Source organism: Vanellus vanellus (genome assembly GCF_965231255.1).
Source record: "Vanellus vanellus genome assembly, chromosome: 3".
Taxonomy (NCBI): Eukaryota; Metazoa; Chordata; class Aves; order Charadriiformes; family Charadriidae; genus Vanellus; species Vanellus vanellus.
In genome coordinates this window covers 47,973,506-47,999,337 of record NC_138907.1, presented here as the reverse complement: position 1 = coordinate 47,999,337, position 25,832 = coordinate 47,973,506, and the positions used below count along the sequence as shown (strand labels likewise).

The 25,832-nt window shown below is 35.1% G+C and overlaps 1 protein-coding gene across 2 annotated transcripts in view; it reads left to right on the top strand.

The window, feature by feature from the left end:
• TTC13 (tetratricopeptide repeat domain 13) overlaps window positions 1-25,832 on the top strand; it is a gene marked incomplete at its 5' end in the record, with an annotated part of 40,122 nt that overhangs the window by 1,404 nt on the left and 12,886 nt on the right. For both annotated transcript variants that reach the window (XM_082480259.1, XM_082480260.1), the window contains 14 exons: window positions 2,007-2,101; window positions 5,014-5,089; window positions 7,894-7,964; window positions 10,213-10,278; window positions 11,767-11,859; window positions 12,954-13,070; window positions 13,897-14,007; window positions 15,193-15,275; window positions 18,028-18,169; window positions 19,527-19,701; window positions 20,156-20,312; window positions 21,426-21,556; window positions 21,905-22,037; window positions 22,544-22,636. In XM_082480259.1, the coding sequence (XP_082336385.1) occupies window positions 2,007-2,101; window positions 5,014-5,089; window positions 7,894-7,964; window positions 10,213-10,278; window positions 11,767-11,859; window positions 12,954-13,070; window positions 13,897-14,007; window positions 15,193-15,275; window positions 18,028-18,169; window positions 19,527-19,701; window positions 20,156-20,312; window positions 21,426-21,556; window positions 21,905-22,037; window positions 22,544-22,636 (1,543 nt within the window). The remainder of the gene's footprint in view (window positions 1-2,006; window positions 2,102-5,013; window positions 5,090-7,893; window positions 7,965-10,212; window positions 10,279-11,766; window positions 11,860-12,953; window positions 13,071-13,896; window positions 14,008-15,192; window positions 15,276-18,027; window positions 18,170-19,526; window positions 19,702-20,155; window positions 20,313-21,425; window positions 21,557-21,904; window positions 22,038-22,543; window positions 22,637-25,832) is intronic.

Sequence of the window (25,832 nt, the reverse complement as noted above, 5' to 3'; positions counted from 1 at the left end):
TGGAAGATTAGACTTTGATTTAAGGGTGGATGTGGTTTTAAAGAGACCAGTGTAACTAGGATTGATATAAGGAATTCTGCTTAAATCATCAGGTAGTTCAGGTACTTTGCATGCACTGATAATAAGATAACCCTTAATTACAGGACAGCATACTTGCCACAAAATAGCTGTATACCAGTTTACTCCTTGCTATTTTAATCCTGTGGCTAAATAAATTCCCAGTTGAAAAATTCCCTTAAGCTCTCAGTTTTTGTTTTAGTACAACTTTCCTAGAAGCTGAGAATCTTTTTGTCTCAAATATTTTCTCTTGTAGCCTATGACAAGGTCCAGAGCAATTTCTCTGGTTGGTGTTTCTGCTTCTTCATAAAGTGGTTAATGAGGCAGTGTGGTACAGGTTTGACTGTATCTAACTTGCAGACAAAAGCAGATCCATTCTTCCCCATAAGTAAAGAAGTTTATTGCCCCAAGAATTGCAGTATTTGAAGGGTTTTTTTCTCCCTATACCTTGTAACAGATAGGCTGTTCTTGTTCCCTTCCACCTTGTTAAAATCCTTCACTGAATTCTTGCTGTTATGTGGAAAATTATTCTGGAGGTAGGCCATGACTACTTCTTTGTTGTATTTGTGAAGCAAAAATTGCTCAGTGAGTCCACGGTGATGGCTCTTAACTGTCACTGACTTGTGAGCACCAACACAGAAGTACTGCGTTAATAATGCTGCCATAGCACAGGAGGGTTTGGCCAATGTGAAGAACAAAGGGCAGTGTTGAAACCTCTTACTGGCAAGGCTTTTTCTGGAAACTATGGGTGGTGAGCCCCTGTTCTTACTGGACTTCCTGACTTTAAACTTTGACCTTCTGCTTTTCACCACTCTTGCTTCTGTTGTAAAACTTCTACCACCAGTTATCATTTATGGTTCAACTTAGTTCCAAGTTTCTATTTACAGGGAATGATTTTAGATGCTATTTTGACTTTTCTTTATAAGAAGACTGTTTCTTTTTCTCTTTTAGGACTGTACTTGTGAGAAATGGGAAGTTAACTAACTGTAATCCTTATGTAATCAAAATATTAGAATAGCACTGCCTGTAAAAGTGAATTGGAAACACCTGCTGCCCCTCAGTCTTTCAAATTTAACATCAAGCTTATATTTACAAACATTAGGGAAGATGATAAAATTTGGTATTTGTGACATGGAATCAAAGAGATAATACTGTTTATTTGCTTTTTCTTGTTTGCTCTTGAAATACTTCAAGTTAATAGAAGCTTTAAGGTCTGAAGACTTAAAAGCTGACAATTCTGTTGGGATAGTAGTTAAAGCACCATGTAGGTGAAGCAGTGACTTCTGTAGTCTATCAGTCTGGGGGGTTTTGTTGATTGTTGTTACTTCTTTATTTGTTTCCTTTTTTAAACTTTTTCTCTGCTGTGCCAACAAGCTCTGTTTGACTTTTCATAAGTTTGAATCAGTCTTATACTTTTTGTAATGGACTTCTTAGTAGTATACCTGTGAGGACCTTTGTATGTGTTCAGTCAGTTATTCTGCTCTTTTACAGTCTTCATACCTCTGTTTCCTGGACTTCAGCAGCATCTCTCTCCCTGCCTCTGTATGGTCCATTCCATTTCTTTTCCTCTCTGGGACTGGAATGATAACTTGGTCTTTAATTTCTTGGGCCAGAGAACGGAATCATAATGCTAAATGGGGACATGTCTACCCCAAGCTTTTCTTATTTTCTTCCAGCTTCCTCTCTTTTTATACCCTCTCCTTTCTTCCCCCCCCCATATTTTTAGCCAAAAGCATAAGTGGATGTAGTAATAAAACTAATTATGTAAAGCTATCATGTCAACTATTGCTTCCCTGGTTGTGTGGATGTAGTGCTGTGTGCAGAAAGCACTTAATGAAAGTTCTGCCCTGTGGAGAAGATGCTCAGATGATCATGAGGAAATGTGAGATGCGATAATAGAACATACATGTAACTGAGTTCTTAAGGCTATTTTCTCTCCTTTTTCCCAGATTCATCATTTTTGCACTTCCACGAATCGGATTGTGACACAGGAGGGTCTTCATCTTGTGAATCTGTGCTTTCTCTCAACACAGAAAAAATTTTGGTATGCTATCAAGAATATAATGTACAAAACAATTTTTAATAGATTGTTGAAGTCACTTCAGCTTCATAACCAGTTAGAATGAAGTTCAGGCAAATAACTACAAATAGAGTCTATTAATCAGTAGGCGTAGGTTCCCAAAAGGCTTAAGTATGCATGAATTCAAGTTGTTCATGAAAGTATGACTTCCCAGTAGTCCGTCATGAGTCTCTGGGGCTGTCACCAGTTTCAACTAATTGCCGTTGATGTTTCCACTGAAGGCTAACCTTTACCTGGATTAGTCTACCAATTAATTTTTAATTTTTAGGGGTGTAGGGGCTATGGCTGGAAAAGGGAAAGGTGTGTTAGTTTTTACCCAGATTAACTACCTGAGGAGGTTTACCACAAAATGCATGTAAGAGGAGGAGTGATAACTTGCAATCACTACAGAAATAACATTGTGCACAGATGATAGAAGCTTCAGACCATGTTTCACTAAATGTAATACAGACATGGTACATGGAGAATATTCTTACGAAAGAAGAGTGTCTCTTGGTAGAGAGACTTCAAGAGGATTATTTTGGAATTTGGGTTTTCTTGCAGCACTACTTTTAACCTGTTTATCTTGAAAAAATAAAATCTTCAGTCTACCTCAGAACACAGGTTTGATGTTACTTCTTCAGTCCAGTAGAGGCACAGATACTGAAAATCTTCAAATAATTCCCATACAAAGAAGCCTTGGCAAATTTGTAGGAATTATTTGCTATAGGGGAGCATGGAAACACTATTCTAATTTGAAGCAACTTCTCCAAAGGTGGCATTTGGAAATAAAACTACTCTGCTGCAAATCCACCAAGCCAATTATTTAACTTGAATATTCTCCTTAGACATTACTTCATCAGATACAGGTCAGATCTTCTGTTTAATCCAGTCTAGTGTAACAGCAATTCTTTCTAAGGCAGTGAAATGTATATTAGTTTGTTAGAAATTTCCCTGTTTCAAAAAAAAAAAAAAAATTGTTTTGAAGAGAGCAACAATTCAACCTATTTGGAGCTGGTGTTGTGATGAAAATTCTTCTCTCATTTCTTGAAGGCAGAATGACTCACAATTTTTGTATGTAGAGCTGCAGGATATCTAACTTCAACAAATTCTGAATCCAGTTTTAAGAAGTATGAATCCCCTTCCTCCGCCACCCCAAGAACCAAACACTACTCTGTTATTCTATGACAACAAAACAGACGAAGTAGACGAGGGTGGGGGAAACTGTGTGGTACTTCTCTTGCTGAGTGTCACATGCAGCTCTATAGTTCATAGGATAGTAATGTAATGCCAGATTATTTTGGTTCTTATTCTCTAGTACCCAGTGTGGATATCGTATCTTTTGTCCTCAGACAGAAGCGTAGGCCTTTTTTTGTAAATCTACCAAGGAAGAGGTGGTACTTCAGCAAAAGAGATTTTTTCTAATGTTAAGACGATTACAGAAGAATAACATTTTGCAGCGTTAAATATTGAAGATCACTTTCTGAAGTAGGCTTTCTGGAAATTGCCTGAAGGCTGTTGATGATATAAAAAGGTTGTGTTTGGAGGTGTGTGATTTGTAAATATATATGGTCTGCAATGAAGACTTAGTTTTCTAATTGGTATACCTGTTGAACCTGGCTCATTCTTGTGCTGTTCTTAATGACTTTTTTCTATGAGGAAAAGATTTTTTCCATTCTGTTCCTGTAGGTGCAGCAGTAGGTGGAGTAATAATTCTCAGAATGTTATAGTGTAATGTAGAGCTCATGCATGATCTCTAATTTCAGTAAAAACAAGGCGTGTAAAATCCAATTTGCTAATCATTCATACCCTCCAAAATACTCAAGTTTTTGGAGCAGACCAACCTTTCTTCTCATTCCCAAGATTATTAGATGAACAGGGCAGAAACTGTGCAATGGGATTTGGCCAGTTACTTTTGCACTTTGTATATCATTAAAATGTCTGTGTCGTGGACACAAGTAACAAGGCTACTTTAGATTAAGCAAGCCAAAAAAAATGGAAGGGAGGATGACAAAGTGCAGTCCTCTCAGTAGAGGACATGATGAGTTAAATATGTTCTCTGAAGTTTAAGGTGTTCAACTGTCTTCTCTGAAGTTAAAGATGTACATATGTGCTGTTTAGCTGAAGAAGAGAACTGAGCAGTGAGAGAAGTTATTTTTTCCCCCTCTTGCTTCCTAAAACTAGGCAGGCCTATTAATTAAATGAGCATTTTGTGTTTTTCTAACATAAAATGGTCTGGTAGGCTTACAGCTGTCTATGGAAAATACTCGTGAAAATGAACAGAGTAGAGTAGTTCTTTGTTTCTGAGGGGTTGTCTTTGGCAGTATTTTTTCTGTAGGCACATTATTTGGGGAACAGAAATCTTAGATGAGGCTACAGTTGGCTGAACAAAGTCTGTAACTGATAGTTACTGTTAAAATACTTTTTACTTTAGAATGGCACTGTTAAATTAAACTTGTCTTTATTGCTGGAGTCTTTTGAGTGTTTCATTTTCAGTGTTTTACTCTTCTGTAGTACCCTTCCCTTTGCAGGAGACAAAGGAGTAATTAATGGGGTAAAGAGTATAAACTTTCCTATGAAGTAACATTCCGAAACTTCATGTTAAGCAGATGTCAGCATTTTACCAGTGGCTCTGATGTTTCTATATTACAATGTCCTTTCTTCTGAAAGGTTTGGTTAGCCTGATGTTAGAGAGGGTAACAGCAGCACTCGACTGAAGGGCAATTTTTCTCCCTGTGGAAAGCTAGGAATGAATTTGTTTTCAGTTACTTTAAAGCAATCACATTAGCCTTAACTTTTTGATTTAAGGCATTCTCTTAAGGATTTAAGACATGGGTTTTCTGTTGAATTCTTTACTGTTGTTTGCTGAACACTTTAAAAAACGTGATGTTTTACAGAGTCAAGCGAAGTTACTTGCAGAGCAAAAACGATTTCCATTTGCTACTGATAATGACAACACAAATGAAGAATTGGGTAAGATGCCTTATATAAGGTTTGTGCAGGTGAATTATGTGCTAATTATTAGCACTGAATGTTTTGAAACTAAACTGATGATTCCATAGTGATACATTAATTTTAAAGTGATCCTAATAAGCCTGAAAATACAGTGAGTTTTCCCTGGTCTTGCATATATGTATCTCTCTTCCTGAAAATCTTTTCTGCTTTGCTCACTAGAATTCTTCACCATGTTGGCTTAAGCAGGTGTTCAAAGACCATTTTGATTAAATCCTGTTAAACAATCTTAGGTGCTTCCTGCTTCCTTTTTTCTGTCATTATTGATGACTAAGTGGAATATGCTTTCTGTCAAGCATAGATCTTGTATCTGTCTTTCACTCCCCACACACTCTTCCCATCAACACTTATAGGCACCAGGAGGGCTTTCTGAATTATGTTCTTATATAGGCCGCTACTTGTTTTTTCAAAGCACACTCAGCATGGAAAATGGAAGCATTTCAAATAAAGCGACGGGAAATACTTTTATCAAAGGGCTTGAGGAAGGAGTTACTTGCACTGCTTCTTCAAACTCGCATCCTCTATAGGAAGCAGAGGTATTATGAGGCAGCAAAGAGATTGTTGAGGATGTATGTCAAGGAAGGCCACAGACTGTCTTTTATATAAGAACAAAAGGAGACTTTCCTCATAAGTTTTCTAATGAAATTAAAACAGTTGAGTAGTTTTTTGTTGACATAATTTCTGCCTTTACAGACTTATCCAGGAAGGTTTTGGTACTTACCCTTTTTTTGTGTTCCTAGCGTACATAACTATGTTCATAGAATCCTGCAGGGAATAATGAACTTCATTCCAGCAGAACATATTTGAGGCTTTTAATATCTGCTCTGTAGACTTGGAGGACTATGCCAGAAGGTTCCTATCTTCATGGCTGGCCTGTAGGCTGGCACCTACCTGCCCACTTTATTTCAAGTATGTGAGGAGCCTGGGTCCTCTTGTGGCGCGTTTTACTTTTAACTGTTCTGAGGAAAAGCAGTGTGAAATGTATGGGCCATTCTGAAGCAATGATGGTACCCCAACACTTGGGGTAATGGACCATTGTAAACCCTTAGATTTTTCATAATAAAGTACTTGTATTTTTGAGTATTTAAAGATGAAAAGAATAATTGAAGAAATGAAATTTAAAAAGAAGCTGATACTATATCAACTAGTAGCTGCCAATCACTTGCCATAGTTTTACAGATATAGTCTTTGACGTCCTGCATTTTGGCAAGAGTCAGAGAGACAAAATAAACTCATTATCAGCAAGACAATGAGCCTTCATTATTTTGCTTGCTCCTCTTTTTACTTAATACTGGCATGGTTGAGTTGATTTTATTTTATGATTTTATTTTACGTGCCAGTCCTGTGTGTTCTAGGATTGGAACTATAAAGGTGATACTAAGAACTGTGTAGTCTTGGAGGAGAATGAAATGAGGAAAACTCAAGAGAACTTCAACCTGTTCTTCACTCTGCCAATTTTCTTTCCTTTTTTGGCAATGTTATGTATCTGTACCAACTGCAGCTTTTTATACATTGAGGAAAAAAGCTTATATTGTACACAGATACTTCCTTCTGCATAATACAAATGCTCCAAGAATGAGGCAAGCTCTGGATTAAATACATTTCTTATTTCTCACTTAACTTTTTTTTTTCTGCCTTCAGTGAACAGCGCTTAGCGACACTGCCAAAACAATGTGGCTCTGCCTGCGTGAAAGTCTGTATTCTATTAAAAATACTTTTGTTCTAACTGGCTTATTTGCTTCTTCTCATGTTTGAGTAAATAATTAAGCCAATAGGAGCCTCTTCTATTCTGTTTGGATGACTGCTAAAACTCATTGGAAGTGTGGGGAAAGGTGAACCCCTGTTCTTAGTTCTACTGTCAGCCATTTGTGCGAACTGTCTGGGGAAAAGTTGCACTTTAACTTTCATAGCTCTAATTTGCAAGATACTTGGGTTCTGTGGGTGGTGTAGACAGAACTTAGTCCAGAGTTAAGAACTGTGAGAGATTAAAACACGTGAAATGAAACAGTCTTGAGATATTTAGCTGTCAGAACTGAACTTCAGTTGTGCAAACACAACCACAGCTTTCCAGTCTTGTGACTTGACTGTGTTCTTATATCTTGTGGAGATTACAGGAGCATGTTTCTAAAACAATGGTGTGTTTCTTTTTCAAACACACTTGGCTTCTGCTCCAAAGTGGGGGGATATGCAAGAACTTCAAAACTTTTCATAATTTTAACATGGGTAAAAATTCTGTAGTTTTTCAATCTTATTTTTATAAACAATGGAATCATTTAGTTGTAGTTTTTCTAGATAATGTAAATGAAGGAAAACTTCTTGTGAGCTAGTAAAGTTTAGCCAAATGTGTTCAAACAAGTACAAACAGCTGTTCTGTAGTGGAATTACCAAAAAAGTTAGCCAGTGTTAGCCAGGCTCACTTGTAATTGAGAAAGCATCTAGGGCTGCTAAATGGCATTATGGTACATTTCCTGGTTGTAAGTACTTTAGAAGAAAACATGGACCCTTTCCTGAACAACTTGCAAAAAGGAAAGAAAAAATACAAACACACCAACCACAAAACCAATTCTGATGAGCACAATATGAATTGAATAATTAACAAATGCTAGGTAATGGTTGAGGGAAGTAATTTCAGTGGCAGTTCAGAAATTTGACTACTTAAGTCTTCATCGCAATGTAGGAACTTATGTTAAATACAACTAAAGTGTAAAATGTATTAAAAAGAAAAATCAAATGTTTTTTTATTTACATTTGTAATTTTTTGTTAGCAATTGCTTACGTTTTGATTGGCAACGGCTTGTATGATGAAGCCATACGACACTTTTCAACGATGCTGCAGGTAAGTCTTCTGTTCGGATTCCTAAAAAATCACTTTATGAAATTATCCATTACAACATATGGTTTTACTAAAACAAAGATTCAGTTAAGGATTTCAAAATGAGAGTAATTATTCTATTATTTATTCATTTTTTCCATCCAAACATAAGCATAGCCTTAAAATCAGGTGATTCAGTATCCTGGTTATTTGTTGAGCATTTTTCCCATCTGTAGGAATAAACTTTTTATGGCGCTTTGACAAAAAAAAAAAAAAAGCATCTTCAGAAACCTGACCTTTACAAAATTGAAATTCCTTTAATTGCCCTCTTAATGCGTTGGCTGAGATGTTTAATGTGGATTTTTTTTGAGTGACAGTTAACATGTTGCCAGTAACATCAGAAAAAAACCTGACGGAGGTCACTTATTGCTAGTGACAAGTACCACATTGCTTTCACGATGATAAATGATTTTGTATGCTGGGTTTATCCTTCTTCAGTGGTAAGCATTTGATGAGTTTAATATATGAGTAAAACACAACTAATACTTCAAGATTATTTTTTTTCTGACCAAGGTAAAGAGTGCAGAATCTTCTACGAAGTAGAAGGTAGCCACTTTTAAAACAAAACCAATCCCAATGTAAAAGCTTCAACTAAAGCTGATTTCAAAATACTGTATTTTTATGGCTAAGAACCTGGGATTACTAGAAGCAAGGACCTTCTTTTTGATCTAAACTGGTTATGGTACATGTGCAAGCTGAAAGTAATACTACAAATACTAGCATGTATCTTTAACTCAAATGTCATGTGGCTCATATTTAAATTGAGTGAAAATGTGGCAATGTAATGGAATTATTCCAGGGAATTTATCAGAGGACTTGGATGGTTTTTGTTGGATTTTTTTGTTTGGGTTTTTCTAGGTGCTTAGTAATCTGTCTTCAATTTGTTTTTAAAGTGAGGAATGATTTTTTATTTTTTTTTATTTTTTTTTTTTTACCCTAATGAGGAATCCTGCTTCAAAAACCACTGGACTTACGTAATGTTTCTTGCCTTCTCTTTATTAAGAGGGAAACAAGTGAATACAGACAAAATACAGTAACTACAGAAAGATATTATGATAAATGTGTATGTAACAGAACATCTTTACAATGCACAAATCTCAACTGAAATTAATATCATGTTAATTGTATGTCTGGAAGGCTGTAAAGTGGTTATGATTGTTCTCTCTGTCTTCCATAAGGCAATTTAGAATACATATATAGTGAGTATTAAAACATTTAACAGAACAAGCCAGCCACGCTTAGCCACTGAATTAAAAGTAGGGAAGCTACCTGAAGTTGACATTGGCAAGTGTGCACTTAGAATCAGCTCAAGTCTGGCAAGCTGCCAGCATTAGTGTGCCACATATCTGTTTTTTTGTCAGTGGAAGAATTTATTTCTTGGCAGTTGACCCAGTTAAGTGAGACCAGGTCTATGCTACAAATTTTTGTAGCAGAGCTGTGTTGGTTGCAGGTATGAAGATGTGTGATTCCTGACTGGTTTGCAGAGAAACTGACTGCGTAGGCATTGTTGTGCCAAGACAGCTGGTTTTGCTGTTGTAGTTCTACAAATTTGGATGGGAAACCATGGCTGGAGTAAATAACAGAAACAAGAAGTAGATTCAGTATGTAAGATGCATCCCCTTAAGTGCCCAAGTTGGAAAGCCAAGGCGCTAAATCTAACCCAAGGAAGGTTCGTTTGAACTTTGCAGAACTATTGAGGCAGAATACTACTGGTTTTAGTTGCTGCCTGAATACAGATTTCATCAGGATATCACAATTTCCTGCTTCCTAATATTAAATCTTCAATTTAAATTACTAACAAAGCAAGCTTTGGCTGGCTGATTTTTTTTTTTTTTTGTCACTTAATTGCCATTAGACAAAAGAAGTCATATAATTACCAATAAGGTTACAAGTAATGAAGTTTGGACAACAAACTATACTGTGTACGTAGTTTCTGATAGGTGGTCACTGACACTGCAACTGCACTCTGTTGAGCTCATTTTCCAGACAAATACTCCAGAACAATTCCAGTAAATTCAATTGGAAGTTGTGAGCATATGAAAGTATGGACTGGAATACAATCAATTTATTTGCCTGATAACTGTGATTGTTCATTGCTTACTGCTGAAGATCAGGAAGAATTAAACACATGCTGAAGTAAGATACCTTTTTAAAAAAATTAAAATAAAAAACCCAAGCAACTAATCATTGTATTAATTTTTGATCTTAACAGGAAGAACCAGAGCTGGTTAGTGCAATTTATGGACGAGGGATAGCATATGGGAAAAAAGGACTACATGTAAGTAGAAAATTACTTAATATCTGACTGAATTATTTGAATCGAAACTATAAGAAGGCCTGTAACAGGAGGAGCTAGACTGATTAGAACTTGATAGGTACATCCCAAAATCTTTGTGCTGTTCTACTATAATGATGGTTCCATCCCTTGGTAGGTGCTACATAACATAAAGGGATCTAGTGGATCATACTGCTCAAGCCATGAGTACATTTGCTTTGTGGGCTTGTGGAAATAAAGGAACATGAAGCTAGGTAGCCAAAGGAGAATGTAGGCACAATTGTGAGTGGTGGACAGTATGGCTGGGAGACACAGACACTTGAAAGAGTCATCTAATAGTATAACAGGCAGTGTCTTGCCTCTAAGAGGCAGGTTTATGAAGTTCCACTGAATTTGTTTCCACATCTAGTCTGTATCCGGAAATAAAAGTCTTTTATTGCAACTTGGAAACATTGTCAACTCTTGCAATCCAGTAGGCTATATGTTGCTTCTTGATTGTCTGTGCCTCTTCATACATATACCACCTTGAATTTGTTCAAAAAATTTCAAAGTTAAATTACTTACAGTTACAGTTGATTCCTCAAACAATTTCCTGAGCAAAAATAAGTTTAAAAGTAGACTGTGGTCCTTGTAGTTTGATTTTATGGCTGGTTGAATCATGATTGAATGGTTGCTGGAATTCTAGAAGAAAGAATAGTTGAATAACTACTTGAAAATTTCCTTTGTGCAGAATATTTAATTCTTTAGCGGTGCTGACAGGAGTTTGAAGTCCCTCAGATTTGCATGTTTTTAACACCAACATGAGTTTGTTTTCTCAGTTTGGCTAGATGTTGAGACAGCTTCCCTTCATTTCTGTGAGCAACTCTTTCAAGATACAAAGATGATTTTAAGCAGATACAAAACTTCTTTGCCTTGAAAGAGAAGAAAGATTAACGAAATCTAATAGAGAACTCATTATGTAACTGGTTTGGATTTTTTTTTTCCAATTAAGTAACTGCTTCCATCCTACAATTTATTGAGGATAATATAAAAATTTAGATAGGCAAGATGCTGGTGGCATCAACCCATTCACCAGTACTACTCAGATTAAGTTGCAGACAGTACCGGTGAAAACACTGGCGGGTGAGAGTATGCGTGTGTGTTGGAGTTCACGTGAAGCCAGCTTTGCTGCCAGGAAAGGTACCTATGGAGCTGTAAACCTAATGTTTATTCATGGAGTTATGTTAATAAATTATTAGAGGTACAGCACCAAGATGGTGTGTACAAGCAAATTTTATTTTTCTTGTTTATAGCAGATATGTGTTGGGTTTTTTTTCAGCTATTTGTAGAATACTGCATCTTAATGTTACTAGCAACGGTGTGAAGGGCTTTTAATGTAAACTGATACACTTTCAGAAACTTAGTCAATCTAGTTGTCTGTCCTTCAGTCTTCAGAGTATATTACTCTAAGCATGCACAGTTGTTTACCTTGTTTATTTTTCTCCTTTTCAGGATATGAAAAATGCTGAACTTGCTCTGTTTGAGTTCAGTAGGGTGATTAGTCTAGAACCAGATCATCCTGAAGTATTTGAACAACGAGCAGAAGTGAGCATTTTTGTCTCTTCGCATTTTTGGAGAAGTTGCAATTATACAGTGTTTCCAAGTATTTCTTCACTGATTTAATGACTAATGCTCTTATCTGTGTTTTTCTGTGAACATTCCTCCTTTCTTTTAAAATATATATATTTGTTCTCAAGCAGTGTAATTTGTGGAATGTTTATTTTTAAAATGAAGCATACACCATATGGAGTTACTGTAGCTAATAGAATAGCATATATTGTGTCTAAGTGTCTAGATTTTGACATACTGTGTAGCAAGATGATGTGTGTTTTGGTTGTTTGTTTTTTTTTCAATATAATGAATCAAAATATCACTTTAACCTTACTGTTTGCACTTAGTGTCACCTTAGTAAATTTATTATGACTAGTTTGTAAAATGCCAAACTTGTAAAGAATAAGTTTTTAATCAAATGTTTTGGTTTTATATTGGTGCACCTAAGTTAAATATCATTCAGCTACACAGACACTTTTAATTTTGAAAATTGTGTTTTGTTTTGCCAATTAAATTACAGAAAATGGATTTCAAGAAACAGCTTTGTAGACAAATCAAAAAGCATAAATATTTATTAACATCAGCATACTGTATAACTGCCATAATATGAAATTGTAATTCACAATTTTCATGTTTTAATCATTTTTTTAGTACATTTGTTAATAATCTTGATCTAAAAATGTAAAAGGCATTCAAATAATTGGAAAATATACCATTGAGAGGAATATGTTGTCAAAATAAAAAGGTTTAGGAGAATAATTACGTTTTCAGTTGAATGTGGTAAAATAACTTGAAAGAGTATTTTGCTTTGGTTTACTTGTTTTTATTTGGACTACTAGGTTCTGGAAATGTTATCAGTGATGTTCATGCACACTGATACTTTTTGGAGAAAAATGCTTTCCGATTTTTCCTCTGATAGGGATTTAAATTTCAGTACGTATTACTTTTATAGTAGAACTTTCCAGCCTGTTCTAGCAAATACAGTTACTCTAATACAGCTGAACATGAAAAAGAATGATCTTCATATTTCTAAGACAAAACTATTCAGCCTGTTTGCTCTAAACTATGTTTTTGTTTTCTACTCTTAGATATTGTCCCCACTAGGACGAATCAGTGAAGCACTATCTGATCTCACCAAAGCTATTGAGCTACAACCATCAGCACGGCTCTACAGGCACAGAGGTACCCTTTACTTCATATCTGAGGTTAGTAGATTTTTGGGGATTCTATTTGGTTTGGTTTGTGTGGATGTTGTTGATTACTCTGTTGTTTGTGCCAGTTGTTACTTTTGTTCAAAAACTTCTTTCCTATTTAAATTAAAAAACAAAACAATAACAAAAGCCCTGACTTTCCTGTAGTTTACTTTCTGACAGTTCAGAGGTATTCTTCAAGTATTTCATCTGCGTATCTACTTAATGCAGGGAATTGGAGGGCAAGTACTGTGCACGCACATCTCGGATTGTTTTGTGTGTTTGAGGAGCAGGGTGTTGATAAAGAATTTGACTTGATTTGTAACCTACAGCTGCATTTAAGAAGTATGGTTAAATGCCAGTCTAAAAAGGAAAACAGTTATGGTCCAGGCAATAACTGCCCTATATACTTAACAAATGCATTGCACAAGAAACAAAAAACCCTACAAAAATGCTAATGTCATATTTTGCTATGTAATGTGTGTGTGTTGTTCTTATGCTTTAATATAAAACAAGTAATTTCATCTTCAAAGATTGTGTGAATACTAAAATAGAAGATTTCCCACTTTATTGTTCTGATTTCACTCTGTTTGTTTCCAGGTATTTTTCCACTTACTTTACTATATTTAATATAGCACTTGCTTTAGAAGTTGGAAGTGTACTGTATGTTCCTTATTCTTTGATAATCTGACTGGCAATTGGCAATGGTTGCTGCTTAGCCCTGAGACTGACTTCATATATTAAACAAAATTCTGTAGTTTATTTTTATGAAAATAAAAGTACGTATTTATCTGTATTTGTATGGTTTTTCCTCTGTTGTCTAAAATCTACTTTATTGCAGGATTATGCAACAGCCCATGAAGATTTTCAGCACTCGTTGGAACTGAACAAAAATCAGCCTATAGCTATGCTTTATAAAGGCTTAACCTTTTTTCACAGAGGACTTTTGAAGGTACAGTTATGTTAAATAATAGTTAATGCGGAACAATACCCTCCATTTGAATTTGTTTCTATAAAATAATAGAAATATTGATATACATATCTTCCCTCACATAAGGAAGACTTTTTAAGGCTTTTCATCCCCATGTATACCTTAGTTTCCAGTTGTGTTCAGACTGCCTCTTAAAGGAGGGCTATACACATCATCTATTAGGTTTTACTAGGCTTGCTGAAAACTGAGATTTGCAGTAGGAGTGGGAGAGTGTTCATTTCTGAGTGAAAAGAGATTGTTGCTTTTGGGAATAATCTTCTTGGAGTTAAAACTTATCTAGAGGACGTGAGCCTATCAGTAATGATAGGAGATTATCTTATATTTTTGTTCAATAGAGATTTCTGTGCATATTGTAGTGCTCAGAATATATTTGACAGTTTTTCTGAATAAGAATCTCTAAATTGCCTGAAGATTCTAATGATGCTTTCCTTACTGTAGACTTCAAGATACTTTTCAAACATTCCTTCATAATATAAAGTAGTTGATTATTCCATCCTGTACTGCATTTGCCAATCGATATAGCCAGTCCAGTTTAAAAACCTGAGTTCTTAATCAAATCCTTTGAAGAATATTAGTTTGAACGTATGCATCTAATTATTTTTAGCCACTTTATTTGTATTATGTTGTATTCCTCACAGCAGTGATACATGCTATTGTGTGAAGATGATCACTTATTCTATAATCCCTCAAGAGTGTTTGCTGACTGTGCAACTAACACAGAACGCAATAAAACAATGAAAGGCACAGTACAGGTTTAAAGGAGTCTTTTGGACTGCAAAAATTAAGAGGCATATTATGAATGAAGAACAAAGAGTGTAAGGAGAGACTGCTTTGCCGTAGGGACCAGACTGAGCTTTGAAAGCAAACTCTAAAGGGATTTCATCTCTAAGCTCTGTTAAAATGCTAAAAGAATCACTCATCCCCATAGCATATTAGACAAAGGAATTCCAGCTAAATCTGTCATTATCATAAAGAATGTTGCAATATTTCATTTTTTATATGATGATGATTACTCTTTAGATTTTGTAATAAATTAATGTCTTGTTTGGACGAATAACTGTAAATCTATGGCTAGTAACTGCTGAAGATGCTAAAATTAAACAAATTCAGTAAGTGACAAACTTTTCTGTTGGTATTTTTCTGTAGGAAGCCATTGAATCGTTCAAAGAAGCTCTGAAGCAGAAAGCAGACTTCATAGATGCATATAAAAGTCTGGGACAAGCCTACAGGTAATTGCATTCAGAAATAGTTTAAAAGTCTGTTTTCTATCAAATTGTGTTATTTAAAATGCGGTCCTTAAGTTTTACAGGTTTGTTACAAAACTGTGCAGAATCATATGTGTATTTGGTAGCTCCTACAGTCAGTATGGCTATGTCAGGATACATTAAATATAAATAATTTCTAGGTTTGCTTTTTATTTTTAATTCAATCTCCAATACTTCTTTGATTCTCCCAGACTCAAAGGTTGAGTAAATGGTGGTTTTCAGTAAGATGTGTTTTGGTATGCTAAATGATTTTTAAATGATGGAAATGTTTAATACAAACAGTTGATTAATATGGTCATTAGTTGCCATCTAAGACTATAGTGCTACTTAAATTTATAAAAAACGCATTGCATAGCGCATATCATTTTATAGAACTGTTAGATCATATATCAATTAATCTCTCACCAAAGAGATTTACACTTCTGAGAATTTAGCTAGTTTCCTGTTCAGGGTATTTTTAATATAGACATGTAGTTTCTTACCTGTTAAATAATTAAAAAAAAGTCTATTTAGTAAGGTCTATTTAGTCACTTTTTTCTTTTTTAATTTACATTAAAGATAAAAATTTAATTTATAGTTTAATAAAATGTATTACTGTAAAGGTGGCTTGCAGATAATTACTAAGGAGAAAAGTATGTATAGCTTGTATATAAGAAGACAAGAACATAAAATAATCAGCAACTGAATACCTCTGCCTATTGTAGTTCTTTTCCCAACCTGCTGTGTCTTGTCAGCTTTTTATTTCATGTTTCATATTTTTAGTTTTGGAAAGCACTGATCTACAGCATAAATGCTGCTGCAACATAAATGGCTTTTGTGTAGCAAGGGTTAAGTTGGGTAGGGTTGGTTGGTGTGCAAGCATTGCATGATTGCGTGCTTTTTTTCTGCAGGCTTTATACTTCCTTCAGCATACAGAACATTCACTGAAGGCAGTGTCAATTAAATATTTTTTTTTATATATATTTTTTGCTTTGTGGACTTGTGCCTTCTTTACCACAATACCTAAGTTCTGAACGCAATGTAGAATCACTAATTTCTTTGAGTTTTTCTGTGGTACTTGTTATTGTGGTGTGTAAGTATTTTCAAGGTGCTAGATGATAGTAATTTAGCCTGGAAGATGGGTGGTTGCATTCTTACGTTTCCAATAAATGCTTTAGCTTTTTTGTTTTGTATTTGGATGTGGGACTGTTGATCTCTAGTTGATCAGCTGTTCTATACTGTGCCCAAGAAACCTTAATCTGAAGTTTTATTTTGAAGGAGAGAAGAAAGCAAGCATTAAAATGTCTCATTTTGAACTGCATTGTTGTTTTATCAAGCAAAAGTCACTTAACCAGAGTATTTTGAATTAGCTTAAATTTGTTGCTTTTACTCTGCCCCTGCCTTCAAAAGTTCTCTGATCCTCAGGAAATAGTAGGGGAAGGAATGTACAGAAATCTGCCTCTTCCTGGTTTTTTGGGTTTTTTTTTTTTGGTTGTTTTGTTGTTGTTTGGGGGTTTTTTTTTGGTTGTTTTTTAAGAACTTAATCTACAAAGCACAATTACTGTTGACTCTTCTAAATGCTCAGCCACCAGAGAAGGACAGAAGCTGGATAAAATATTGTTTAATAACTGAGGGTCCTGTGACTAGTGACCAACTGTGAAATATCTGAATTACTTTCCAGTGAACACTCATGTCTTTAAACCAGCTGGAAATAATAATCTCATTTCTCCAGGACACTGTTAACTTCAGCTGTCAAGTTCTTTCTTTCTAAACTCTTGTATTTTAAGTTCACGCTTGCTTTCTTTTGCATCAAATAAGTTTCAAATACAATGCTTAAAAATACCTTTTAAAGGCTTCTTTTTATAGTGGAAGTAGACAATTTTAAGTCTGATTTGTCCTTCTGTAAAACATGAGTTATAGCATTTTACCTATTAATTTCTGCTTCAAATCTAGTGACTTTGGTGTTTGTGCATTTATTTGGAGCTAAAGAGCTGTGGTTAATCACTATTCTGTCTAAAAATTCTCTTTGGCAAATGTATTTAAAACTAGTAAATCTTACTTGTTTTTTCTAGCATTGCTCTAGTTTGGATTAATTTCATCTAATACAATTTGTTATGGAAAGAATGTCATGTAAAAAATCGGTGTACTGGATAAAAAAACTGAAGAAAAATTGTGTACTATTTTAATTTTTTTCATGATAGTTTCTCTGTGGCTATTTTTATGAAAAGTTGTCCTGTACATGGAGTAATTCCAGTCAATACGCTTTTACTTAGTTTGAGCTTTCAAACACCATATGCTTTCTTTTTATTCAGCATTTAAGTAGTTAGTATATTTTTAAAAATGCATTTATATTTAGAAGTTAAAAAAAACCCTGTCATACATAGTGTTTTCCAAGAATGCTTTCTGTGGAAGTTTCGTTTCTTTTAGTTTCTGAAGAAGTACTATAGGTATGTGGTTTTATGGTTTATGTCCACTGGGGATTGTGAAGATTTGTGGTCTTGAGGGGTTGTATTTTGGAGTACACGTTTCTGGGAGTGAAAAACTGTGCAGCTGTTCTGTTATTACCATTGAAGAACAGTTGCAGAATTACTGCATTTGTTAAAGAAATTTTCCATTAATATTGTGTTCCTCTTTAATGATAGCCACTTTGGAAGCATTAAAACAACTTTTAACAAGTAATTCCGTTGTCACTGTTGCCTTCTATATTCTTCATTTGCCACTTTATGGAATCGCCTAGAGAACTTGGCAACTTTGATGCTGCTACAGAGAGCTTCCAGAAGGCTTTGCTCCTAAATCAAAATCATGTTCAGACGTTACAGCTCAAAGGAATGATGCTTTATCATCATGGTAGCTTAGATGAAGCACTAAAGAATTTTAAGGTAAGCAGGCCCTAAGTAAATACAAAGTTAAAACGTTTTAACAAGGACTAGTATTTAACAAATGCAATAAAATGGTCGAATGTCAAAGATTTTAATTCTGAATGTGTATGTGCATTTGAACGGAATTTTTTTTATAAAGTCTGTCTTAAAAGATGTATAAAAACTTAGTTTTTAATTAAAAATGGAATTTTGTTAAAACTAGGAGGCTTCCTCTAATTAAGTTTCTAAAACCAAACTCTGGTTGAAATGTTTTTTGTTGGTGTTTTTTTTTTTTTGGTTTTTTTTTTTTTTTTTTTGTGCGTGGGGGATTTGTTGGGGTGTTTTTGTTGTTGTTTTGGGGGTTTTTAACTGGTAATTGTATTCTTGCTAATACTTTAGTTTGGGTTGAGTCCTAATGTTTTTGTCATCTGATGGAAGAAGGAATGTAGTCGTCTTTGTAATTTTAAGTTTAAAATAAGCATACAAAATTCTAATATTTATCTATCTTTCTGAGGTATTTTCTTTGTTTTGAAAAACTCAGAATATGTTGTGATTAATTGTAAAAATGTGGGTGTTTCCATAGGTAATCTTGCCTCTCTCCATTGGCATTAAATAATGGCCTCATTTTGTTGACAGAACAATAAAAGCATATGTTACTCATATGTCCATATCCTTAAAACGAGGAATGGAATAAAACGCAGAAATGATTATGTTCCTTTCTGAATGAGTGTGTGCTTAGTCCACTGTGCATTATTACATATTCACCTTTTATAACACAATTTGTAGATACAGGTGTAATTGAAAAGATGTTTCAACTTCTAATATGGAGATGCTCTTTTAAAGACATGTAATCGCTAGAAGAATCAGAGCATTAATTTTTGAATTTGCTATGTGTTTAACATATAGTAAATAGTTGACTAACATAATGAAGTGTACTAATGCATGAACTAGTGAAGATATGGATGCAAGTAATGACACAATATATGTGTTGAACTAGCCAAAAATAGCTTGTTACTAATATTGTCAGAAGTGTGTTGTGTCTTAATTTCATTCAACTAATGTTGAAACTTCTGTAGCGCTAATATCATTAGCGCTAATATCAAACATGATTTATTTTCATAACAAAGTGTGATCAAAAGCGTATTTGCACTGCCAGTTCCTTTTTTTTTTTCCCCTTAATGAAGCTCAAAATATTTTTTTTCTTACATTTGCTAGCAATTTAACTGCTCAGCATCATTTGAAAGAAAATTTTGATGGAAGTGGATCTTAATAATCATTAAATCTTTAATACAGGTCTTCTGACCAAACAGGTTAGTATATTTGAAGATACTCATTCTCTCTCTTGATTTGTGGGTGCTTTGTTCCTTTAATCTCCTAGAGATGTCTACAGCTAGAACCATACAATGAAGTATGCCAGTACATGAAAGGTCTCAGTCACGTTGCAATGGGACAGTTTTATGAAGGCATAAAAGCTCAGACTAAAGTTATGTTAAATGATCCACTACCAGGCCAGAAGGCGACCCCAGAATATCTGAAAGTGAAATACCTCCGAGGTAAGTTGGAATTGTGGTTTGTGTGGTGTGTTTTGTTTTTTGTTTTTTTTAAATTTACTTAAATCCTTTGAGAGCCCTAAAAGTGCAAGCATGCTTGTAGTTGCGGACATTTTAAAGAAACCATTGTACATTCCCATGAGCACTGTTGAGTATGCCTGTTTAAAAAAAGAAAAAAATATACACTGGTTCTTATTTGTTCATACAGTTAAAAACTAGGACCACAAATGAAATATACATTTCTATATAATGGTAGAGAGTGTTGTGATACTTAGTTGAAATAGACTTACTTCTGCCCTGGAAATTAGCTAATAGATAATTTAATTTTGCTAAGAGTAATGACTTAATAAAGTCCTGTTTGTTAACTGACAAACACATAATCTGATTTTTGGTTTTATGTAATTATGTAAGTAGGCTGACTTTGCAAACATTATTTAATTGTATTTCTTTCCTCCAGAGTATTCTAGATACTTGCACGCACACTTGGATACCCCTCTTACAGAGTATAATATTGATATAGATCTTCCTGGAAATTTCAAGGACCACTGGGCCAAAAATCTTCCTTTTCTTATAGAAAATTATGAAGAACAGCCAGGGTTACAGCCACATATAAAGTGAGTGCCTTTTTTTTTTTTTTTTTTTTTTTTTTAAAGCCTACTCCAAAGTGTTTTTCAGTTCAATTTTTTTTTTAAAGTGCTATTCTGAGGCATTATAACAGCATAAATTTTTAATACTATAAGAAAGTGGAATTCCCTGGAGTGTGTAAATCCTTTTCAGAATCATAGGGATTGGAGATGGTTTAGCATATAGAAGAGGAAGAATGAAACTTAGGATGATTTTCCTCACATAATCAATAATATTCACATAATGTTGTTTCATATTCTGTGGCTTTACTCATTAACTATTCTATTTCTTTCTTTCTTGCAATTAATGTTAAGGAGTTGATAAGTTTGAGATGCTCAGTGTAGTGTTACATAGCAGCCTTATTACAGTTTCTTGTTGTGCGTTAAGTTTTTATTTTGTTATAGGTGTCATTTCGTAGATACTTAATAGATTTTTAATAGCAGCTGGGTTTCACTGGGAAAAAATATTCTCTGGAGTAACAGGAGGAGGGTGATTTCAGTCAACAAAGCAGGGGGTTAGGTTTCAAAAATGTATAGCTAAAGGAAAGATAGCCATTTCTCCTGCTGTAAACTAGTTTCTAGATATATTTTCATGTATTCACTTTATCTGTGTAAAAAACCGCTGAGTTAAAAATGTGTGGCTTTTGTGTATATTGAATAGAATCCACCTTTTTAGCACAAGATGGTTTTACAGAAATATGGGAGAAGTTATGGAATAAGGCTTCCGGTTTCTTTACATATTCTTTTTTTACTTATTGTTAAAGTTCCTCAGGGTGACCATAACACTGAAAGATAATAGATTATCTGTGATCTTTTTTTAGTATCACTTATTATGAGCAAGTCTAAAGGTGAAACACTGGTTGTGACAGTAATAAGACCTGCCATTGAATTCAGTAAGATCAGGATTTCATTTGAGATATTGAGAGTAATTGCCGTGAAGTATGCATGTTGAGTGGGGTGGGAGGAGGAATGAGTGTTGTTTATACTGCTTTTAAGTATTTCTCACACAAATGGTATTGATTATCAGACACACAAATCTGTTTTACAACTTTCAGGACTTTTGTTGCCAAGTTATGTCTGATGCATATTTTTCTCTTCTGTAAGAGATGTGTTATTTCAGAATTTTGAAAGCTATAAGCCTGATGTGCAAGAACTCATATGTGTAGCTGATCACCTGGGTTCCATGATGCAGTATGAGACACCAGGATTTCTCCCAAATAAAAGAATACATAGAGGTATACTGAAAATGCTCTGTGAATTTGAGTGGAAAAAAACAAAAACAAAAACAAGGCGGTGATAATTTAATGCTATGCCTTCGCTATCTGCAAATTAGTTTTATGGTCTGTTCCTTTCAAATCAGATCAAAAGTTTGAAATGAAAGTAATGTTATGTCAGCACTTTCTTGACCTGATTGGGGACTGGAGATCATGATCTCCCACATCTTGTTGATGTTGGCAATTCTTTTCCTGTAAATACATCACTCTCCTGTTTCAGTTTTCCTATCTGTACAAAAATAAGTGTTTGGCTCTAATTGGTATTCTGTTTCTGTTGTTTGTCCCTCTTTCCTTCTCCCCCAACCCCAGCAATGGGATTGGCCACTCTAGAAGTAATGCAAGCTGTGCAGCGGACTTGGGCAAACTCAAAAGTTCGGATGAATGGGAAAACCAGACTGATGCAGTGGAGAGATATGTTTGATATTGCTGTGAAGTGGCGAAGGTAATGGTAAAAGAAGGGAGAGAACAAGCCTCACGTTGGTTGTAATAATGATGTATGTGTCAGTTAACCAAAGGGCTGAAGTCACAGAGGACAAAATGAACATGGGCTACCACTCTAACTAGAAAGTGTTCTGATAAGAGAGAAGGATGCTTTAGGCACAAGGAGTGCGCTTCTGAAAATACTCCTTTTTTATTCTTTTTTAAAAGAGGGAAAGAGTTGGGAATAGCATTTTCTGATTAAGGGAAAGCTGTGGAAGACCATAGGATACGTTGCAGCTTAGGCTAACAGAAGCAAATGGTTTCAAACTCCAGCAACATAAAATACTTATGAGTTGTTTTTTTTTTTTCTTATGAAAATTGTGCTTGCGTTTAAATAAAGAGTTCGGTTTTGTGATCTCTGAATTCTAGCTTTTGCCTAAAATTATTCTGTCCGTGTGAACAAAGCTGAATTAAAAATACTGCATGGAGTGGAATGTGTGCCAATATTAATGTTCTTTGTCTTTGCAGGATAGCTGACCCTGACCAGCCTGTACTTTGGTTGGACCAAATGCCTGCCCGCAGCCTTAGCAGAGGTTTCAATAATCACATTAATTTAATCAGGTATGAGAGCTCTACCGAACAGCCTTCCCACACACACTAAGGGATTGTACCAAAACATACCGGTTGTTCATGAAACAGCGTATTACAGTATTGGATGTATATGTGCTTATTATTTTGCTTTAATATTTATTTTATATTGTCTAATGGAACACTTGGATTTTGTGCACCTCAAATTTTCCCTCATTTCCTCTTTTTCCTAAATTTCAATTGTACAACTGAGTTGCCGCAAGATCTAGCTAGGATCTGTAAGATGCAAATTTTTACGTGCTGTTTTTAATTCCCAAATAATTTTTACATTTAAGGTAAAGTTCAACACAGTTGTAATTTTTGCAGGTGCTGCTTCTCAAAGATAGTGGCAGCAGTAGTGAAACAATGCTGTTCTATTAGCTTTAATACCAATTTACAATAGAGAGGAAAAACCAAGTTCTTCTAGTTGTTTTCAAAATAGACCAAAGTAAAGCAAAAATGACAAAATAAGTAGCCTGTGAAAGGTAACAGTTGCACTTTCAAACAAAGGTAAAATTTAAAAGTTTCAACCACTGTTGTACGTTCCATCTTCTCCCATGCTGCAAGACTCGGTATTGTAGTCATGACAGTGCTACCTCCCATGAAGTGGTAGAAGTGTGAGACTCAATGTGGCAATATCGCTGTCAATCACAGGAGCAGAGTGTGTTTGTGTAAGTAAATATGTAGCCAGGTTTCATCTGATTTCCCCACCTCCATCCTCCTTTTTTTCTTTTTTTTTTTTTTACCCCTGACCCTGCCTGTGGGAAGTACTGAATCTTTGAACTGTCATTCTGCTTTTATATCTATTTCTTTCTTTTTTGAGAAGCTGTTTGGAAAAAGGATAAGGGAAGCGAGGCTTTGTCAGGGATTATTTTGGGCAGAGAAAAAGGTGATATTCCAATGTTCCCCTACAGAAGATAATGAGAATTTGTCCACCCTCTTCCTCCCACCCTAGGGAATAGACCCTGGCAGCCTCCGCTGTACTTTAGGGCGTGATTACAATGTAGTGTTAACTACTGATCTGCATTGGAGTTTGCCTTGCAGGATGAGCTGCTTCTTGAACAGTCTTTTGCTCAGACTTCTGTCTTGCATCGAGCCAAGTGTTAGATTTGGGCTCCAAGCTCTGGCCATCTTTGCTGTTGCTGCATTTCTCTCTTCTCACGCACACGATGCAGCAGAAACCACAGTCATCTGTACTTTGAGACAAGGATGCGTTCCATACTTCATCTGTTTCTTCCTGGTTTTATTTTAAGTGGGAGAGTAAAAGCTTAATTTCTAGGTGATCTGTGCTGGTAGAAGGCCGTTCCTGTAACAACGCTTGATTACCATGCTGAAAATAACATTGAACGTTTAATCTGGGGAAATGTGTCCCAGGATCTGCATGGGATGTCTGCGTCAGCAACTGTGTTTTTCACTGGCCAAAGTACTTTACTTGTTTTCCTCTCATCAGAGAATGCCAGCAAAACTCATGATTTATTGTTCCAGCCGGTTTGGTGATCTCATAAAAATCTGAAATAAGCTTTGTGAACGTTCTGAGTGGTAGGCCCACTGTGAATCTTATCTGACCTTTTTTTTTTTTATTGGCTTAGCCTTGACTTTTGGGGATCTCATCAGCATTTTGGTCATGCTTTTTTGATAGCTAGGTAGTGGTTCTCTGAAAATTATTGTTTTGGAGCTTTTTTGGAAGAAACAGTAGATTTAGAGCAGCCTAAATACTACTGCCTTAGGAGTTGATCATACTGTAGTACTGGATGGTGATTGCATCCTTTTTGATTCTGGAAACTCTTGTTTGATCATTCTGCGTCCCAAGTAATAGCTGCTTACCTTGGTCAGCTTTCTGTAGTGATTTGTTTTTGCTTTTGGATTCCCTCCTGATGATTTCATGTGAGATGAGAGATAAAAGAAATTAATATATTAAGTGTAATCGGTTGTCTTAATTTGTTATTTTACTTTTGAAGCATGTTCAAGTCCATTATGATTTCTAACTGAAATGGGTTTTGCAGATCTGTATAATCTTCTTGCATTACTCAACTGTAAAATGGCTGATTGAAGCTATTAATAGGCCACAGAGCTAACACCTTTTTGTTGATAACTGAGATCACTTTATGGTCTTTTGGCTGTTTTTCAGGAAGACATACACTGCTTTATATTTGGCTTATGATTTGAAAGTTATTCTCACAGCTGTGTGACTAAGGCTGGATTCTTTTTGTAGCACGGCTATGAAAACCAGGTGTAACAGTACATTATTTACACTGACAAATGGCAGCTTCGAAGTCATTAAATATACGAAGAAAGATATAAGCTGTTCAGTCAAATAAGAAGTGTAACAATAGCAGTTGGGTGTTCTTTTAGTATTTGTAACAGATCTAGTCGTGCTGAGCTCAAGCTGTCTCTAGGTTTTGTTTGGTCTAAATTGTACACCAGTAATTTCTGTGTGCAAAAATATTTGGATTAGATATCTGTTGACATAACCTTTTTCTTTACTCAGAATTCTTTGTATTTAAAGTCCATTATGGTTCAGTGATTCATGTCAAATGAATCTTGGCATGCAGGCACTAGCGTTCAGCGATTGCTGCATTAAAAATTCTTTTTTAGAGTGGCAAAATATTTAGAGTGTGTGTCCTGGTCAGAAAATAAAAACTTGTTGGTTGGTTGTTTTTAATCAATTTGAGGACCTTTTCTTAAAGCTGTATTAAGAAACATCTTGCACTTCACAATGTTTGATAGGCTTCCAGATCTTAACATTCTCAAGATGCAAGTATATCGGCTATCACAACTTCTTCATGGGCCTACAGACAAGCGTGACTTTGGCTTATCTCTTAAAAGCTACCAAGTGTTGTTTAAAATGTTTTTGAAATCTTAAGTTATTTTCAGAGACAAAACAAGGATTTGGGATTAGCTAAATATTAATGTTATAGTTAATATTCTCATAAAAAAATGAAGACACTCTCTAGAACACTGCTACTCTTGAATTCTTGGTGGTAGCGTTTATTAAACAAGGAGAAAGAGTGGGAATGAACACAAATCACTTCAGACCACCCACCAAAAGTCTTTTCTTGGTACTACTGCTTCTAGATGGCCTTACAGAATGATAGGTCTGATTTGGATGTATTTTCCAAGATGCCACTAAAGGAAAATCCAGTTCCTTATACTAACACGCTTCTGCCTGTTGTACAGATATTTTTTTTAA